We start from the raw sequence: 20,898 nt of genomic DNA on the forward strand, positions 1-20,898 counted from the left end.
CTCCTGGACTAAGCTACTTTCTTGGATCCGGCACTCTTTCTCTCTAGAGTCACTTAAATAATTGCCGACTCGTAAAAGACTGGCTTCTTGTGGACAAATTTAATCCGATGAGTGTTGTCTTTGTACTTTTGTAACGGAGTCCCGAGATCACCTCTTGCTCCTCTGTGAGCTCTTCCCAGGTGTGAAATTTAGTTTTCTATAGGTTTTTTCCTCGACAAAGGTTGTTTTGCTCTTGGCCTGAGCTACTTTCATGGACCGTCGAGAGTCACTTAAATAATTGCCCACTCATCAAAGACTGGCTTCTTGGGGCCAAGTGCTGTATTTTCACTTTTGCAACAGAGTCTCGGGATCACCTCGTGTTCTTCTGTGAGATTTTTCAAGGTGTGGAATTTGGTTTTCTCTAGGATTTATCCTCCACAAAGGTTGTTTTGCTCTTGGGTTGAGCTACTTTTTGGCACCTAACGCTCTTTTTCTGTTGAGACACTTAAATAAATCTCGCTCCAATCGTCCTCTTCAGTCGTTAAAGACTGGTTTCCTGGGGACAAATTCAATTCGAGGAGTGTTGTCTATGCACTTTTGCAACGGAGTCTCAGGATCACCTCATGCTCCTCTGTGAACTCTTTCGAGGTGGGAAATTTGATTTTCTCTAGGCCTTATCCTTAACAAAGGTTGTTTTAATCTTGGGATGAGCTACTTTATTGGACCCAACGCTCTTCCTCTCCTTACAGTTTTAAATAATTACCGACTCGTAAAAGACTGGCTTCTTGGAGATAAATTCAATCCGATGAGTGTTGTCTTTGTACTTTTGCAACAGAGTCTCGAGATCACCTCTTGCTCCTCTGTGAGCTCTTCCCAGGTGTGTAATTTAGTTTTTCTTGAACCGTCGAGAGTCACTTAAATAATTATCCACTCATCAAAGACTGGCTTCTTGGGGGCAAGTGTTGTATTTGCACTTTTGCAACGGAGTCTCGGGATCATCTCGTGTTCCTCTGTTATCTTTTTCAAGGTGTGGAATTTGGTTTTCTCTAGGATTTATCCTCCACAAAGGTTGTTTTGCTCTTGGGTTGAGCTACTTTCTGGCACATGACGCTCTTCTTCTATTGAGACACTTAAATAAATCTCCAATCATCCTCTCCAGTCGTTAAAGACTGGTTTCCTAGGGAAAAATTCAATCCGATGAGTGTTGTCTATGCACTTTTGCTACGGAGTCTCAGGATCACATCCTGCTCCTCTATGAGCTTTTATGAGGTGGGAAATTTGATTTTCTCTAGGCCTTATCCTCAACAAAGGTTGTTATACTCTTGGGCTGAGCTACTTTATTGGACCCAACGCTCTTCCTCTCCTTACACTTTTAAAGAATTGCCCACTCATCAAAGACTGGCTTCTTGGAAACAAATTCAATCTGATGAGTGTTGTCTTTACACTTTTGCAACAGAGTCTCGGTATCACCTCATGCTCCTCTGTGAGCTCTTCCCAGGTGTGGAATTTAGTTTTCTCTAGGCTTTGTTCTCGACAAAAGTTGTTTGCTCTTAGGCTGAGTTACTTTCTTTGTCCTAACGCTCTTCCTCTCCAGAGTCACTTAAATAATTGCCCACTCGTCAAAGACTGGCTTCTTGAGGACAAATTCAATCTGATGAGTTGTTTTGCTCTTGGATTGAGCTATTTTCTTGGACATGACGCTCTTCCAGTCATGTGCCTTCTTTGCTTAGAAAAGTAGCATCTCAAGTGGTGGTTTGTAAGTTCTGGCGACAGCGTAATAATATTCTCCATAACTCCTTGCGGCTTGCTGCTCAAATCATTTTCAAGATGGTGGAATGGAGCTACGAAACATCATCACTTCGAGATGAACAAAGCTTATGCTTATTTGGATTCGTTATCTATTTCCAAATCTTTCTTTACTCTACTGTAGTCTTGTTTTTATCTCTTTTTTTGCCAAGGTTGCTTTTGTGTAATTATTTATCTTTTGTAAAGCCTCAAACTTCATTTTAGATCATATTTACATTTTTAGGAAAAAAAAAATTCGGAAAAATGGAAACAAAAAAAATAGATAAGCTTAGTAACTAATAAAAATTTCTGTGATCCTTAGCACAAAACAACTCTGCATTCCTGCAACTTTCAGCACACATATTTTTTAGCATCATTCGGGTGCCATTGCAAACAATAGTAGCCAAAACCATAAGAAACAATATCATAGAAACGTGATCGACTAATAAATATTCAGAAATTATATATACATGAAAAACAACAATATTCGAATACCTCGAGTGACTTCTATTCTAGTGAATCTCATGATAAATATGGTGATATTATCACATTGTTTACTCCGTTCTCTCAAAAATTTACAACAGTATCCACCATGTAGTCGACATCATAGACGTAAATTTATTATAAAATTAAGTTTTTAGCATACTACCCAAATTAAACTATAACAAATCTAATTTTGATTAAATTAATAACTTACAATTCATCTTCTAATTCCACATAAACTTGATCCCACACTTTATTATTGGTTTTCCATCTTCAATATTGCTAACACTCACGACCCAACCAATTAAATATAATTATTTAAATTAATGGATCAAACCATAACAATGCAAAGAATAAAATATCCAAACAAAAAATATTATGGGACCAGGGAAATAAACATACTCAAAATTAAGTATCAATTTTCCTAAAAGATGCGAATGCGCAGTAATCAATCGCACCCAAGGAAGGTCTATGTGAAACAAAGATTGATAAATTCCAATGAATTTTAAAATCATAAAAAGTATGACTAAGCAAACCGATAACATGAATCAAAATCTCTAAGTGTTATCCATCCAGGGCCTGCCCTGAGATTTGAAGGGCCAAATACTCAAAAAAAGTTTTTGGTTATTTTGAAAGGTTTTAAAATTTAGGGCCAATTATAGTAAAATAAATAAAATTAGGTCCGTTTCATAAATAATTTTTGTTGAAGAATTTCAGAAACAAAATTTGGGTTACAGTAAAAGTTTCTTGTTGATGTCTATAGGGCCGGCCATGTATCTATCGTCCTTGGAAAAACCTGAATCCACGGTGACGATAATACTCTCTATCAATTATAGTATGTATGTCGTGACCCTAACAAACAAAATAAAATTGTTAAAGGTATAGCAATCTTTCAGCAAACAATTTATTTTATTAGAAAAACCAAAAATCTGTATAACCTCTGTATCAGTATAAGTTGGAACATATCGTCCAAGATCGAAGAACACTTAAACCTATTAAGTATCTATACTCAGATACTTTGATTTTACAAGGGAGCACTGAAGGGTGCAGATATGACACTCATGCTACGATAAAATCTTTCAAAGCATTTCTTGCTCATCTTCGGGGTTTTGTCCCATATTACGAGCCTAGCTAATCTAATCAAATATACATGATGAGAATATGTCTTTATCAAGTAAGTAGTGGATTGATTAGGGTTAAGTGGTATACCAAACCTCCTTAATTAAGACTCTTGGTCTCTTAGTCTCTGTTTCTATACCCTCTGTTTTACCTCTTTGTAAAGGAAGAATCTAGATTATTCCACTTCATGACGTATTAATTAAATTTTCCAAAATGCTATTTTTACATTTCACTGAATCGTTTGCTTCGCGGAACAGTTTCCTTCAAACATTGAGAAAAAAAATCATCATTATTTGATGTTCTAAAACTGAACAACAGAGCAGATGCAGGTATATCATGGATATTGAGGCTTAGAGTTGATACAAAGTTGTTTCTGAAAGATTTACCTTGCTTTGATTTTAGTCTTTTCTCTCTGTCACATTTCCCCTTAGCACTGTCTGTTTTCTAGAAGTAGCAGACACAGTCAAAGGTGTCTGTTTCCTTTGAGCGTCAGAGCATAATCATTTCCCTACAAACCATGCGATACAATAATTAGCATTTTTCATCTATAGTATCATGTCTGATAATCAATACCTTAATGAGATTGCTTTCAATACATGTATGAGATATGTTTTTCCGCAATTTCTTGCTCCGTGGGCGATGACATTAGCATCTTTACCCTCAAAGACAGTAGAGATAAGAGGCTTTATCTCCTTTGATAGAATTAAAACTGTGATTCTGTTTTTTTTGTAGCAATAGTCCAATTTATATGAATCTTTCGAACTGCCACAACACAATAGTTAATATGGCTTGAAACGTTGCTAATCCACAACAGACTGTGAAAGATTTAACTCAAAACTCAAAAGTATATTCTACTCGGTGAGAACATTTTTGTAAAATTAGAAAATCGATAAATTAAAGATAAAAGATCAATTGAAACATCACCTGAATCTTCTTCATGCATCGTGGTTGCTTTCATTCATCCAAAACATACAATCGTTTAAAAAAACAAACACTATTAGAATTTATAGTAACGAAAATAATATGTATAGCCAAAAAACAAGAAGATGAGCATACCAAGGCTCCTCGGAGGCAACGATTGGTGTCTGAAAATTTTAGCAGCGTTGTGCCTCTTGTTGGTTGGAATTGGAACACCAGCTGGTGTATAAGGATCACACATAACCTGCATGTATCAATAATCAATAATTTCATAGATCTGATATAGTTCCAATTGAATTTGGTACACTAATCAGATAAAACAAACCATGAATTTGGTACACCAGCCTTTATTGAAGTTTAATATAATAATTGATGATTAAGCGTTACATAGATGGATAAAGACGTGACAATAAAAAAAGATAGATAAAAGCAAGCTTTACGTTTTTACACGCCTTGATTCAAGGCAAGACACCGAAACACCCCGTGAAACAAACCATGTTCATACCTAAATGAAAAATCCATAAAGAGATCATTATTTAAAAAAGAGATAAAACTTCTGATCGCATCAATACAAAGAAATAATAATAATTGAGACTCCTGGTGAAAGATAATCAGAGAGAAGCAAGAGAAAAAGAAGAGTTCCCAACGATTATAGTCTATTGGGGTTGTTGAGAGGCCGTAATTTGCATCATGATGGAACCAATAATCAAACTGATATCAAATTATGTAAATACAAAATCAAAGCTTCTTTTTTTTTTAGTGAAGAATATGGTAAATACAAAATTAAAGCTTCTTTTTTTTTTTAGTGAAGAATATGAAATCTAAGCTGCTCGCAAAATATTATGGGAAAGCTTATAGATTTCTCAATACACCAAGCATAATTTAAATATTAAACATGAAAGTACTAAAGTGAAAAACTCACCATATGTTCGATTTAATCAACAATTTAATTGTCCTGGAATTGTTTAACGACGTTGCATCCGTAACCTATAACAATACATAAACACCATGAATTCATATGTGTAAAGCCAAATAAAATAAAACGCAAAAAAAAAAAAGCAAAAAAAATGGGGTTAGTTATGATTTGAAAGTGAAACCTAGAGAAGGTATTTATATTAAACTGAAAGGCGGTGTACGATCTAATTTTTTTTAATTTTTGAAGATAATTACAACAACAAGAAATGAAGATTTATATATTGTGTTAGATCAAATCTTTATCAAAACAATTAATATTCCTAAAAACAATTAATAACTACTATGGATATTAATTATAAAAAAATATTCCTTATTTTATTTGTTAAAAAATGGAACAATAACATGATTTTTTTTAGATTTACAATTATATTTGACATTTATTTAGATACACCATCATTATCGGTATAAAATATAAAAGAAAGTTTCTTTTATTTTATCAGATTTGTGAATTTAAAGAATATATGATAGTTGTTTTGATATTATCGGCAATATCTATATATTTTAGAAAAGTAAATTTTACTTTTAAAAACAATTGGCTCGTAATTATCACAACATAAATTTACCATTAATATATCAAAAATATAATTAAACGATTAATTATGAGACACATCTTTTGTTGGAAAAAAAAAAGAACCAAAAAGGAAAAAAAAAACACGGAAAAGGAAGAGAAAATAAGAAGACACGACCAATCCTTTCTCCGACGTAATTGTATGTGACTCACGACCATGATTAGATTGGTGGAGATTAATCATTGGATGTTCTTGGTCGAACGATAAATCGTCATAAAAAAGGTATGTAAACTACATTTGATCCAAATTTATTTATTTTTTTTATTTTTTCGTGTTTAAGAATATTACTATTTTTTTTAATGTAAAATATATCGAATTTTTATATTTTAGGGTTAGTTAATTTTTTAATTTTAATTAATATTCGAATTAATTTAATAGAAGGTATTTAAGTAATTACGCAAAATCAAGGGCTCAACAAGAGCCGAGAGTCCGACACGTCAGCAAAAACACTTCTCAAATATTGTTATTATAGAAATATTCCTTATTTTATTTGTTAAAAAATGGAACAATAACATGATTTTTTTTAGATTTACAATTATATTTGACATTTATTTAGATACACCATCATTATCGGTATAAAATATAAAAGAAAGTTTCTTTTATTTTATCAGATTTGTGAATTTAAAGAATATATGATAGTTGTTTTGATATTATCGGCAATATCTATATATTTTAGAAAAGTAAATTTTACTTTTAAAAACAATTGGCTCGTAATTATCACAACATAAATTTACCATTAATATATCAAAAATATAATTAAACGATTAATTATGAGACACATCTTTTGTTGGAAAAAAAAAGAACCAAAAAGGAAAAAAAAAAACACGGAAAAGGAAGAGAAAATAAGAAGACACGACCAATCCTTTCTCCGACGTAATTGTATGTGACTCACGACCATGATTAGATTGGTGGAGATTAATCATTGGATGTTCTTGGTCGAACGATAAACCGTCATAAAAAAGGTATGTAAACTACATTTGATCCAAATTTATTTATTTTTTTCATTTTTTCGTGTTTAAGAATATTACTATTTTTTTAAATGTAAAATATATCGAATTTTTATATTTTAGGGTTAGTTAATTTTTTAATTTTAATTAATATTCGAATTAATTTTTTTTTTTTTTTTTTTTTTTTTCGTCAAACACCATTTTATTAAGAAATCGGACAGAGACTTTCCTCTAGAGAAAGCCAATCTGGAGCCGATGTGCTTACATGGGAACAAATAGGTTCACGGGTTTTTTTCTTAGCTAAATATAGAACCCGGACATTGTTACAAAGTAAAATATGACAAAAGCTAAAAGATAGAAATAAGGATCTAAAACTTTCAACGATAATGAGTCCCACCACAAAGGTAGGCCACTCGAGATAACAGTAGACAAACCGATGATAGGTTGCCAACCACCTACATTGCCACACGAAAAGCTGAAATTTTCGTATAGTTTTAAGATTCCAAACTTGCGCCTGAAGTGCCGAAACACCAGGTCCCTGAAAAGGGAGGTCGCATGTAAGACGAGAGAGATCTCCCGCGGTCCAAGAGTCAAAAGCGTCACTTAAGAGGAAAACCGGATGCCACCATTCTTCGAGTATAGAGCCCGAGGTGATATGAGAGATTTGAAAACCGTCAGCGGTTTGCTTAAGCCAAAAAGTGGTTGTAGATGGAGAAGGAAGATGACGAAAGAATAGGCGCTGAGAGGTGGAGAGAGGGAAGTGAGAATTTAGATTTAAGTCCAAGACGGGATCCACCTCAGTGGAGGTTAAGCTTTTTGAGAAGTTCTCCATCAAATAATGGGTAGGTGATAGAGATACAGTCGATCTCTCCAAAGATGAGGAAGAGGTACACAAAGGTCTCTCCACAAGGGAGGAATTTGGAGAGCAATATAAATTTAAATCGGAAACACTTAGAAAGGATGTGGTAGAGGAGCGGAGGAGATTGATCTTTTGAAATCCCGTATCATTCGTTAAACTTGGAACGAGAAGAACAAATCTAGTCGCGATGGCTAACTCCATATTCAAGATTAAATTCAAAAACATCAAGACTGACTTGTTATCACTAATAACTTGTACGGCTAACACCATTGCAATCCTGGCAGAGCTTCCAAAAAACCACTCCAAAAAGGAGGAAAATGGGAAAAACATACTCTTTAAACAAGAGAATAGTGAAAGGGATCTCTCCACATCGGAGGAAGTATTAGTACTATGTCTCTCATTAAATGAGGAAAACAAAACTATTGAATATGAACACATGGATTTTGTTCCTTTAGAGATTATTAGGCCAGCAAAACCCCATAATTTAGAATAGGTAGGCAAAGAGCCGACATAATTGTTTGGGCCAACATGAGCCCATAATTCATATTTGCAGAGACAATCCCAATTTGCTTTCACTCTTCGGATGGGCCAAAGTAATTTCAAGCCCACAAAGTGAAATGGGGCAGGAAGGATCCAAATTAAAACACTCATGGGCCAGGCCCAACTCGAGTTCCCTCTCTGCAGCCCAAAGAGAGGAGTTTGACCTAGAATAATTTTCCGAGAAGCGCAGCCGTCACTGCCGGAATCAATATGTCCTCCGGTCAAAGAAACTACCGGGAAAGGAAGCAAAGCTCGATACAATCTCGGAATCACCGGGATGGATCTTTGGCTCACAGCCGAGAAACTCTCTTGGCCACGCATGACCAAGGAAATCAAGAGGTTGCAGGGACAAATCTTTAACGTGATAAGACATATCCTCGACGCGACGGTGGAAAACGAAGACTTCCTTAGAAAGCTCTCCGGGACTTTAAAAGATAGATGGAGAATGAGTTCTGGAAGGATAAAGCAAAAAGAAGCGTCGGAAGTGAAACCCGAGATAGATCGCGACAAGTAGTCCATGGGTAGATGGCGGAAGCAGAGATTGGCGAGAGAGACATGTCGGATCTGTAGAGTGGCTACGGATAAGGGAGAGCGGTGGAAAATAACAGAGTGAATGGAATAGAGTCTTCGGTTTAAAACCGAGAAAATGTCTGGATTTGCAGGTAACAAGGAGAAAACATCGGCTACAAAAAGCTGTACCCGCTGCGGGGGATACGAGTCACCGGTCACCGGCTTCGAAGCTTTTCTCCGCAAAGTAAAATTGGAGAAGGGAGCTGCCGGGAAAGACGATTCCAAAAGAACCACAGAATCGAAATTAGCAACAAAGGAGGCGAAAATAGAAGGGACGATCCGACGCCGGCAAGCAAAAGCTTTACCGGCGTCGGAGATCTGAAAAATTGTGGTTGTCTCGATATTCGTGTCTGAGAGAGTTTTGTCCTTTCGTAGCTCAAAGCGTTTACTCATTATTCGAATTAATTTAATAGAAGATATTTAAGTAATTACGCAAAATCAAGGGCTCAACAAGAGCCGAGAGTCCGACACGTCAGCAAAAACACTTCTCAAATATTCGAATTTTTATATTTTAGGGTTAGTTAATTTTTTAATTTTAATTAATATTCGAATTAATTTAATAGAAGATATTTAAGTAATTACGCAAAATCAAGGGCTCAACAAGAGCCGAGAGTCCGACACGTCAGCAAAAACACTTCTCAAATATTGTTATTTAAGAATATTACTATTTTTTAAAATGTAAAATATATCGAATTTTTATATTTTAGGGTTAGTTAATTTTTTAATTTTAATTAATATTCGAATTAATTTAATAGAAGATATTTAAGTAATTACGCAAAATCAAGGGCTCAACAAGAGCCGAGAGTCCGACACGTCAGCAAAAACACTTCTCAAATATTCGAATTTTTATATTTTAGGGTTAGTTAATTTTTTAATTTTAATTAATATTCGAATTAATTTAATAGAAGATATTTAAGTAATTACGCAAAATCAAGGGCTCAACAAGAGCCGAGAGTCCGACACGTCAGCAAAAACACTTCTCAAATATTCGAATTTTTATATTTTAGGGTTAGTTAATTTTTTAATTTTAATTAATATTCGAATTAATTTAATAGAAGATATTTAAGTAATTACGCAAAATCAAGGGCTCAACAAGAGCCGAGAGTCCGACACGTCAGCAAAAACACTTCTCAAATATTGTTATTATAGATAGATAGATATGGAACTGTTTACAATCACCAAAAACAATCAAGATGGAATAGAAACATTCGTACCCCGGTTAAAATCCAAGGATCCGGTTAAAATGCAAACTATCTTCTAACCCTAATAACAAAGCAGAGCCAATAACTTTAGTTCCACATCCAATATCATTAACTTAGGGCCTGTTCGGCAACCAATCGCCAGCGACACCTTTATTTGGGAATTGAGCATCAAAATCCAGCGACCGTTCGATCTATAAACAACAAAAACAGTCGGAGGTGGAGTCGCTGGTTTAACTGGCGATCAACGGCGACATCCCATCCATCACCATTTATACAGTGGCGTTTTTTTATTTGTCGCTAGTTTTTAAATCTAGCGATCCTAATTAAAAAATACAGTGTTTTTTTGAGTCGCTAAACACAATCGCTGCGTTTCAGAAACAAACAGGGCCTTAGTTCTACCAAGCATAGATGACAGCTTATCCTATTTTAATGTCCTTAGGTATATTTAAATGAACTCTACGACATATAGACTTAACTAGCTAGTTTAAAATACGGTAGAAGAGAAAACTATGAAATCATTGTAATTAACTTCGTCTCCAAAAATGTTTTGTTTTGGATTCCACATTTACCTTATGTTGCTGGGAGAAGGGATCCAGTCATCCAACACCTCGATCACCAAGCTTTTTTTTTTTTATATATATATATAATTATGATTTCCTTTGGTTTGGGGCATAACGGGCTTGAAATTAGAAACCAAACCAAAATTCATACATTTAAGATATATTTTGTTTTTTGGTTTCGTGCTTTTGGTTCGATTTGGATGAACTGAACGGTTAACCAAATCGAAAAGAGGAAGATTTTTTCGTTATACATACTTAAAACCGGTTAACGATGTTGGAACCGTTTGAGGCCATAATATTCAATCAAACCATGTATATCCCACGGGATCATAGTCCATCTGTCTACGAATATGGGTCATATATATATAGTGCAATAAAGGGATCTAAACTGTTTATTTTGGCAGACATAGTTCATCTATCTAGTCTCTTCATCATCGAACATTTTGGTCGTTTACTATTTCTGGCCCAAAATTTAAAAAGCATCATTATTCTTGGGTTATTTTAAGTTATGAGGCTTACTATCTCTGACCCAAAGTTTCTTTTAAGTTTAAGTTACAAGTGTCCCATTGAGTCGATGAAAAACGGCAAGCACTTGATTGTTGGAATATCATCAATTATCCCATGAGAAACTCGGACATTATTTATTACCGTTAAGAAAATCAAATGAAGAGATGTTTTTAAGTAAATTGAAAAAAAGAAAAACAAATGAATTGAAACTGTAGCTTTCAGTTCATTGGTCCCAAACTCGTAGTTGAAAACAAAGACAAAAGTTTGCTCACCACAAGCTCATTCACAACAAAATAGATTTTTCATTTTAACCAGAATAATAATTAAAACAAACTTCACCAGTTGAATCAAAATATTTGTTTTAATTATTTGTGATAACAGTGACAATTTTTTCATGGAATTGTACAAAGAAAAGTATTATTGAAGTTTACTCACACGGTTGCGTTTGTTGTCTTTTTTTTTTGTTAAGAATGTAAATATTTTATAAAAAATAAAAAAAATTTAGGTTTACAATCGATGATTATAGAACTACAACAATGGTCCCATGGCAAAAAAAATAAAAGCATGGAAGCGTTTGTTGTCTCTTGCCACCGCAACAAATCATTCGTCTTCGTCTTATTTGTTTGTTTCTTTACGTTTGTGTTCTTGTTTAATTTCATGTTATAACATAAACATGCAAACGTAAACACACACACACACGGTTATGGTGCCGCTCTATCACCGGCTCCAAGGTTAGTCATGAGCACCATTAATAAACGGTCCGTGATAAGCTTATGTCTATTTGCAATCAAGGAGCTCCCCGTTATAATTTTATTCTTCCACATTCTTTCAAAAATATTTAGATTAACTGAAAATTACCTAGTTTGACTCAAATTTAGAGAAAAATAACTAGATTAACACCCAAATATTGTGGTTTACTAGAATAACACAAATTTTGTGTTAAAAGACCAAATACCCATTTTATTTTCAGTTCTATTAAAATAAATAGAAAATTAAAAAATACAAAAAAAAATTATAAAACCAAAAAAAACGAAAATTGAGAAAAAAAAATACAAATGAAAATATATATATAAATTGAAAAAATAAAAAAAATAAAAAAACAAAAAGAAAACAACTACCCATTTTATTTTCAATTCAATTAAAATAAAATAATTAACATATAATAACTAAATTAGAAAAAAAATTAGAAAAAAAATTACAAAACGACAAAAAAATTAAAATGAAAAAAAATACATAACAAAAAAAATAAAAAATAAAACAAAAAAAAATAAAACAAAAAAAAATAAAACAAAAAAATACAAAAAAAAATAAAAAAGAAAAAATATATAAAAACAAAGAAAAAATTATCTTTATCATATATTAACAAGGAGACAGGCACACATGAACCATCGATTATAAATAAGTCTGTCGCGATAAGAATATGTCTGTCATTACCTTATTGTGCAGATTAAAATTTTATTTTCATCAATAAAACTGTCATCATACGACAGATTTTTTTATAGTCTATCTGAAATCTGTCATAATATAAAAAAAATCTGTCATAACATAAAATATTTCGGTTGTGAGTATATGTCATTCTAGCAATTTATATTTTTATGTAACAAATCTGCTATCAAACTCCAGATTTTTGTTAAGAAAAAAAAATTGTCATAACATAAAATAAATCTGTTATCACTAATAAGTCAAACTAGTATTTATATTTTTAATAACAGATCTTCTACATTATGACATATTTTTCTCGAAAAATATAAGTCTGACGCCACTAAAACAATAAATCTGCCACACATTTTAATAAATCTGTCAAAATTACGAAAGTCTGTGGTGTCATCATAAAATAAATCTGTCGTGAGAAAAAAATCTGCTACAAATTAAATATTTGTCGTAACCTATTTTAAGTAAGTCTGTAAGAGAAAAAAAATCTGTCGCAAAAAATATGTCATAGAAAAATAAGTCTGTCATGGTAAATAAACCTGTCACAACTAACCCAGCAAATTTTTCAAATATTTTTTTTTCCAAATTTTTTTTCACCACGTTTTTTAAATATATTTAAGGGTATTTTTGACTTTTTTTTATTCCTAACAAAAAGAGAAAGAGTATTATGGTCATGAAAATAACTCATTTAACCCCTAAATTTTTTGAGACATTCTAGTAATTAAACTCATAATTTGGGTTAATCTAGTAACTTTCCCTTAGGGCATATGCAATTATGCATCTATGTAACTTTGAAGATTGATCTTAGGTGTAAAATAATCTTAAAACATTCTAAGAGAGAGAAGAAAAAAAAAAGAAGGAAGAGAGGAAATTATGGAACCAATACTTTTCAGACACGTGGCTCATAACTTGTATTAGAACAGATCTTGCAGAAGATCGCAATTCAGGTTCGTCTTCTACTGTTTGAATTTTTTCAAATTTTTAATACCTAAGAATACTACTTGTGTTGCTGCGATACTTATGGTCTTAGATTAATCCATTTTATTCTAATAAATCATTTTTTGTTGCAATAAAGTTTTACATTACAAAAAAGCCGCACACACAAACAATGGGATAATGACTACATGATGGAAAAAAAAAAAATTAGAACTAATTGGAAATCGATTGCTTCTCTTGTCTTTGAAATTGAAATCTATTGTAATTTTTTTTTTTATCAAATGAAAGTTTACGAGAATCTGCATTTTAAAGCCTACTTTCACAAGAATCTGATTTTTCGTGATTTCGAAATTCGTAGACCGTTTTGCCTTGCTATTTCCGAGTTAACCAGAGAATCGTTCAAGTACATATACATATGATATGCTATTTACAGCGAAAAAGATGATGATTGTTGGCATCATAATTAATGACATGTAGAGGCCAGTAGTCCTTTTACGAAAGTTGCACTTCTTTTTTAATTACAAACACACATGATATCATTTCCATTCTTGTCGCTATCAAGTCACATGTGGGTGTGGCCCTTCACGTCCACTGATTGTCAAATCTCGAATATCAATTTCAAAATATATATATATATATATATATATATATGTACATAGATTGCTTTTCATCTCAGTTTCTAATTCAGGCTGTGTTAATTAATTCAATGATATATATCATCTTAAATATTACTCGAGTTCATAGATTTGTTTCATTGACCTCTGGCTATGATACATATTATACATAGCTAACGCTAGCTTTTAATACAAATGTAGAAGAAAACTATGAAAACACATTGTATATAACTTTATGCCGGGAAAAGGGATCCAACATCTCACCAACCAGAGTGTCGGGCCGTAGATGATATATTGGCTAGCTAGCTTTTTTTTTTTTTTGTTGGAAAATCAAACTTAATTAGCTATATATATTTTTTACTACAATAGTAGAAGGAAACTCATTGTAACATTTGCTGGGAGAAAGGATCCAACATCTCACCAGGCTTTAGACTGAACTAGCTGACTATGAGATCTTAGATAGCTCCAATAATTATTTATTTTCGTTTTCTGAATGAAACGATCTTTATTCTTTTATTTTAAACCAAATCAGTTATATAGAAGATTAATTAAGTCACTATTAAAAAGTATCAGATCATCTCACAAATTGTAGCAACAAAACCATTCAAGGATCTCAAGTATAAAACTCCATCATATATAGAAAAAAGCCTATGCATATATCGTTCAACTAGCAAATATTTGGAACTCATGACTTGACTTTGAGAAATACCTCATTCAATAGAGGTGTGTTAGTTAGCCTATATCTATAGCTAGTAAGGGTCTGAAAGCAGGGCCGGCTCATGGCTAAAGCCCAACAAGTCAATGTTTTAGACATCAAAGTTTATAAATATGTTTTGGGCATCAATATTATAAGTGCCCAGTAGTGTAGTGGTTGAGAGTCTTATTGGGAGGTGCTTAACTTGGTTCTTAGCTCAAAAGAGATTAAAATTAAAGATTTAATTGATGATTTTGCTAAGGAATGACTCTTAGCTAAGAGTAAAATATTGGGCTAAGAACCAAAAAAATTACTAAGAACCAAAACTAAGCACCTCCCAATAATGTTGCTCTAACCAAGGTTCGAGCCCTCTTACTTCTTTTTTCCAAAACCGAATAGTTTTCTTATTTTTTTATTTTATTTTAAATCTGCTCGATTATTTGAGTTTTCTAACTTCAATTTCCTTTTTTATTATTTTATTAGATTGATTAACATTAAATTATTCACTAAACAATTTAATTTGTTTTTAAAACTTATTTTGCTAAGTCTTTTTTTTTTTTACTAAACAAGTATATTAGATTGATTAACATTAAATTATTATTATTATTATTTTTTAAACAATGATGCTTTTGCCTTTTCTGTTTTTGGTTTTAACTTTTAACACTTTTTTTTTTAACTCATGTTAACATTAAGTTTCAAAGAATTATGTTGTTTTGTTATGCATAAAAAAAAAAATTGGGGCAACAACTTTTTGGTTTGCTTTAGGCATCAATTAACTTTGGACCGGCACTGCCTGAAAGTATTTGGAAATTACAATTTTTTCCTTCATGTTCACAATGAATTAGATTTTAAAAAATGTGATGTGGAAACGAGCAACAACAATTATTGTAGCTCTTGAGGACCCATATAAGGTCGTGCATGTCCACTTATACGTAATGAGACAATTCTGTCCTTTTTCATAAGAGCATCTTCGACAGCTTAATTTGCGAGCCTCATTCACGTCAATATATAAGGGGTATGGTACCACGGTAGATGATTGATTATTTACTTCCATCTATATATAAGTACTCCATCGGCGGATATATAAGTTGACCAGCAGATATATATATTTTTTAATTGTTTTAATAGTGAGCCTAGAACCGTTGAAATGGCATGATCAATAATGTGTAATTTCTGAGCATCAAATATATTTAAAGAATATAGTAAAAAAAAAAAACAAGATATCCGATTGATCAATAATGTTGGGACAGACCAAAACCAAAATACCGAAAACGTTAAAGAGACAAATGCGACAATTAGATATTGAACTTTAAAGTTGTGGCTCTGATCCAGTATGGCCACTACTTCACTTAAATTTGTTGTGTTACCAACAAAACAGGGAACCCAATTAGCTCCACTAAGTAAAAGGGATTATTAATGTGCAATCATATTTGATACTACTTTCCGATTTAAAAATAGCATATATGCATTATTCTTGCGTTTTTTTATAACGTATATGGATCTATTTATTTTAATATTACTGTATAAGATAAACATAATATTTGTTCAAGCACTATTTCAAAATTACAAACTTAAATGCAAATAACAAAAATACTAAAGTGTACGTCTCTTTCAAGTTGTGACTATATGTTACAAATATATACACATAATCATCCTTTATTCAATAGATAATATTGTTAGGGTGACTTTCTCGCTGCTAATATGACCGCGACACATAGATTAAAGGGAGACTCACAAAAATGCCCCTTTTTCAATACCCTTTTTCAAAAATATCCCATTTGGCTGTCTATTTTTTAAAATGCTATTTTTATGTACAAAATGACTAAATTACCCTTCTTTTCATAAAAGATATCACAAATATATAAGGAAATATAACAAAATTAGATCTACAAAATACAAAATATTTTTTGGCGGGAAAAGTGATCCCGCAATTTTCCCGCCAAAACACTTGTAAAAATTTGTAAAACCTTTAAAATACCTTGTAAAATTTTCCCGTAAAATTTTTTCTCGACAAAAAAATTTCCCGCCAAAAAAATTTTTTTGCGGGAAAAGTGATTCCGCAAATTTTTTGGCGTTAAATTTTTGGCGGGAAAAATTTACAAGATATTTTAAAGGTTTATTACAGGGTGTTTATAAGGTTTTACAAAGTATTTATAAGGTATTTATAAGATATTATAAGATTTTACAAGCTATTTTATAAGGTTTTACAAGTTTTTTATAAGGTTTTACAAGTTATAAATACCTTATAAAACCTTATAAATACCTTGTAAAACCTTTTAAAATACATTGTAAAACCTTACAAAACACTTGTAAATACTCCGTAAAACCTTTAAAATACCTTGTAAATTTTTTCCGCCAAAAAATTGCGGAATCACTTTTCCCGCAAAAGAAATTTTTTGGCGGGAAAAACTTTTGCGGAAAAATTTTACAAGGTATTTTAAAGGTTTTTACAAGTGTTTTGGCGGGAAAATTGCGGGATTACTTTTCCCGCCAAAAAATATTTTGTATTTTGTGGACTTAATTTTGTTTCAAACAAGGGTAAAATGGTCATTAAAAATTAAAAGAGGGCAAACTTAAAAATGGACTCTCAAATGGGACATTTTTGAAAAGGGATATTGAAAAAGTGCCATTTTTAACAATTTCTCTAGATTAAATTTTGTTGAAAATATGTTACTTCGGAAATATGCTAAAACAAGTCCACGAAAAAGCTTCGCTAAATAGATTTGCCTAAATATATACAATATTAAATTTATGTTTTTCTTTACCATTTAGAACTAGGCATATATATTTTTTTGTTATGGATTTCTTTCTTCCTCTCTCTATATATAGTATATTTGGCTTTGGGGGAGAAGGAAGAGACTTACTTTGGATATCAAACATGTCTAGCTCTCTATTCTAACTCTACCCTATCTACAACATACATAAATCTCTCTCTCTCTCCGATTATATTTGGAAATTAATTAAGTTGGATCTACAAGTGAAGATTGATCGATGTTAGCTCTGTCTCCTGCGACAAGAAATGGTTGCGACGGAGCGTCAGAGTTTCTTGATACGTCGTGTGGATTCACGATCAACCCGGAGGAGGAGGATGAGTTTCCGGACTTTGCTGACCACGGCGATCTTCTTGACATCATCGACTTCGACGATATATTCGGTGTCGCCGGAGATGTGCTTCCTGACTTGGAGATCGACCCCGAGATCTTATCCGGGGATTTCTCTGATCACATGAACGCTTCTTCAACGATTACTACGACGTCGGATAAGACTGATAGTCAAGGGGAGACTAACAAGAGTATTTCGGGGAAAGGTGAAGAAGTTGTAAGCAAAAGAGACGATGCTGCGGCGGAGACGGTGACTTATGACGGTGATAGTGACCGGAAAAGGAAGTATTCCTCTTCAGCTTCTTCCAAGAACAATCGGATCAGTAACAACGAAGGGAAGCGAAAGGTGAAGGTAATTATTAATCATAGATAAAAATAAACCCTAGCTAGCTATAATCAATTAAATGAACCCATCTAAAATTTATATTTCTTGCTAAATCTTCTAAAGTTTTCTTAGCAAACAAAATACAAACTTCTAAATTTTCATATTTCAGTCTGTTCACAAAAATTGTGTAAAAAGAGTCATCACGTGCATAATAGATTCCGACAAGTAATGAATAAGAAAATCAATTCCGACAATTAATTTCTTTTCAAAATGTAAAACAGTGCTAATTGTGAATTTTCTTGTCATTATTAGTATATAGTAGTATGTGATAAAGTATTGAAAAAAATATGAAGATGGTTTATTGTTGGGATGTGTAAAGGTGGATTGGACACCAGAGCTACACAGGAGATTCGTGGAGGCAGTGGAACAGTTAGGAGTGGACAAAGCTGTTCCTTCTCGAATTCTGGAGCTTATGGGAGTCCATTGTCTCACTCGTCACAACGTTGCTAGTCACCTCCAAGTAAGCATTTATTTATTTACAATTTCATTCTCTATATAACTAACCAACCAAATTAACTGTTTGTTATTATTTAATTTTGTGTTCTAGAAATATAGGTCTCATCGGAAACATTTGCTAGCTCGTGAGGCCGAAGCCGCTAATTGGACACGTAAACGGCATATCTATGGAGTAGACACCGGAAGTAATATTAATGGTCGGAATAAAAATGGATGGCTTGCACCGGCACCCACTCTCGGGTTTCCACCACCGCCACCTGTCCACCACCATCATTTTAGACCCTTGCATGTGTGGGGACATCCCACGGTTGATCAGTCCATCATGCCGCATGTGTGGCCAAAACACTTACCTCCACCTTCTACCGCCATGCCTAATCCGCCGTTTTGGGTCTCCGATTCTCCATATTGGCATCCAGTAAACTTTCTAGCTTTTTGTTTTTTGTTTTTTTACATCATAGTCTTTTAACATTATGAATAAACCTGTTAGCTAATGACACCAAATATTTGTATCATATATATATGCTTGTCTTCCTAACCAACATTTTTTGCATGTAGATGCATAACGGGGCGACTCCGTATCTGCCGACCGTAGCTACGGTAATGAACCAACATATCTAAGATTGTTTCCGTATATATACCTTTTTTTTGGCTCATATGTTTACATATATGTGTTTTAAACTGTATTTTTGACTGCTAATTGTATAGAGATTTAGAGGACCGCTGGTTGCGGGAATCCCACATGCTCTGCCGCCACATCACACAGTGTACAAACCAAATCATGGCTTTGGTGGTGCTCGTCCTCCGGTGGACTTACATCCGGTAAGAATCTAATATAATGGATTGATTGTTGTCGAGTTTGACTTTTCGCATTTGATTATGTAATAATGTTTGTTTTTTACTTATTGTGTTTATTACAAATTAAATGGAACAGTCAAAAGAGAGCGTGGATGCAGCCATAGGAGATGTATTAACGAGGCCATGGCTGCCACTTCCGTTGGGATTGAAGCCACCGGCTGTTGACGGTGTTATGACGGAGCTTCACCGTCACGGTGTCTCCAAGGTTCCTCCGACAGCGTCTTGTGCCTGAAACGCACAAGCGCCGTAGGCAAACCGAACCAAACAAAATTCGACGACATGTCTTTCAATTATGGTACCTTTATTTTTCCAAGGGTTGTTTTTGTTTTTTTGACCCTTGTTGAGTGTTAAGAGTTTAGGGTCTCTTTACTTAATCGTCCCATGTGACTAATAAGGAGCCTTTTCATATGTATAACGTAGGGTACTAATACACTCTCTATTAACGCAAATAAATGACCTATATCATCTCTAACCGTTGGTGATTTAGAACTTGATTGCTTTTATATAGTCTTTATAAATATAACATATATAGTAGTTATCATTATCAAATGATCATGAATTGTAATTCCGGACGCATATAACTATATAAGTTCAACGCAAAGTCGCGAAGAATGTCCACGAGATACATGACTAAACATAACTGAATATTACCATATAAATTAAAAAACGTATTGTTGGGATAGAGAGAACAATGACATAAAATATATAATAATGAGGAGAGAGAAGAGGACCACGAGATAAGAGGAGAAGGAAGTGCATGGAGGCAACGTAAAATCCAACGTAACGACCTCTTCTTTCTCCAATTGTGACCACTCTCTCTCTCTCGTCTCCTTCAAATTTTGAATGGTCCCTCTCTCTCTTCATAATTCATATACATGCGGATACTATTACTAGTATCTCATTTTGCACTCACACATGTACACATATCTTTTTATGTATATGTACGTATTTATATTATATAAATATTTAAACCAAAAATGCATGGTCTTAAATCCCAATATAACCAAAATGAATACTCGGTTCAAATTGTAAGCTTGATTTAGCAAATTTTGAAACTAATTAACACACTTGATGTAATAATGGTTTTTTTTTGATAAATAAATTTTACATTCATTAAAAAAAAATACTCGGTTCAAATTCAAAAATTTAAAATGACTTTGGTCTAAGACAAAAAGACAAATCATTTTTTTCTTTAAAACAGGACATTCCAAACCGAAATGCATACTAGTTTTTGGTGCCTACATATATTTTTTTTTTTTTTTTGATAAACCCTATCGGTGTGTTCCTACATATCTACATTGGCTAATTTTTACTAAAATCAAAGTGAAAATAATAAAACCATGGTCTCTAGAGTGAAAGATTTCAACTACTAAATTACCATGAGATATATGGTTAAACATTGTCATTTTGAAT

At 33.0% G+C, this 20,898-nt stretch overlaps 1 protein-coding gene and 1 long non-coding RNA gene across 8 annotated transcripts; one reads left to right on the plus strand and one right to left on the minus strand.

Annotated features, from left to right (window-relative positions):
* Positions 1 to 2,927: 2,927 nt before the first annotated feature.
* LOC9322355 lies at positions 2,928 to 5,287 on the minus strand. 6 transcript variants are annotated; one of them, XR_002333155.1, is made up of 4 exons: positions 5,207 to 5,287; positions 4,725 to 4,789; positions 4,291 to 4,528; positions 3,138 to 4,128 (listed from the first exon to the last, which is right to left on the minus strand). It is a non-coding gene; the product is annotated as an uncharacterized LOC9322355 (long non-coding RNA). The 6 variants fall into 6 exon arrangements; XR_002333158.1 differs by lacking the exons at positions 4,725 to 4,789; positions 5,207 to 5,287 and adding an exon at positions 2,928 to 3,099 and having other exon boundaries at positions 3,186 to 4,128; positions 4,291 to 4,603; XR_002333157.1 differs by lacking the exons at positions 4,725 to 4,789; positions 5,207 to 5,287 and having other exon boundaries at positions 4,291 to 4,317; positions 4,423 to 4,603.
* Positions 5,288 to 17,505: 12,218 nt separating this feature from the next.
* Positions 17,506 to 19,984, plus strand: LOC9322358 (transcription activator GLK1). 2 transcript variants are annotated; one of them, XM_021032424.1, is made up of 6 exons: positions 17,506 to 18,135; positions 18,494 to 18,634; positions 18,722 to 19,045; positions 19,186 to 19,227; positions 19,336 to 19,449; positions 19,562 to 19,984. In XM_021032424.1, the coding sequence occupies exons 1-6, from the start codon at positions 17,680 to 17,682 to the stop codon at positions 19,715 to 19,717; spliced, it is 1,233 nt and encodes a 410-aa protein (XP_020888083.1). In that variant the 5' UTR covers positions 17,506 to 17,679; the 3' UTR covers positions 19,718 to 19,984. The 2 variants fall into 2 exon arrangements, with proteins under 2 accessions (XP_020888083.1, XP_020888082.1); XM_021032423.1 differs by having other exon boundaries at positions 17,509 to 18,141.
* Positions 19,985 to 20,898: the final 914 nt, after the last annotated feature.

Source organism: Arabidopsis lyrata (genome assembly GCF_000004255.2).
Source record: "Arabidopsis lyrata subsp. lyrata unplaced genomic scaffold ARALYscaffold_3, whole genome shotgun sequence".
Taxonomy (NCBI): domain Eukaryota; kingdom Viridiplantae; phylum Streptophyta; class Magnoliopsida; order Brassicales; family Brassicaceae; genus Arabidopsis; species Arabidopsis lyrata.

What these genes read in the sequence shown, in the direction of transcription:
- LOC9322358 (XM_021032423.1), top strand. Translation starts at nt 17,680, where the DNA reads ATGTTAGCTCTGTCTCCTGCGACAAGAAATGGTTGCGACGGAGCGTCA. An exon ending in AAGGGAAGCGAAAGGTGAAG is followed by an intron (nt 18,142 to 18,493) that starts GTAATTATTAAT and finishes GGATGTGTAAAG; the next exon opens with GTGGATTGGACACCAGAGCT. An exon ending in ATCTGCCGACCGTAGCTACG is followed by an intron (nt 19,228 to 19,335) that starts GTAATGAACCAA and finishes CTAATTGTATAG; the next exon opens with AGATTTAGAGGACCGCTGGT.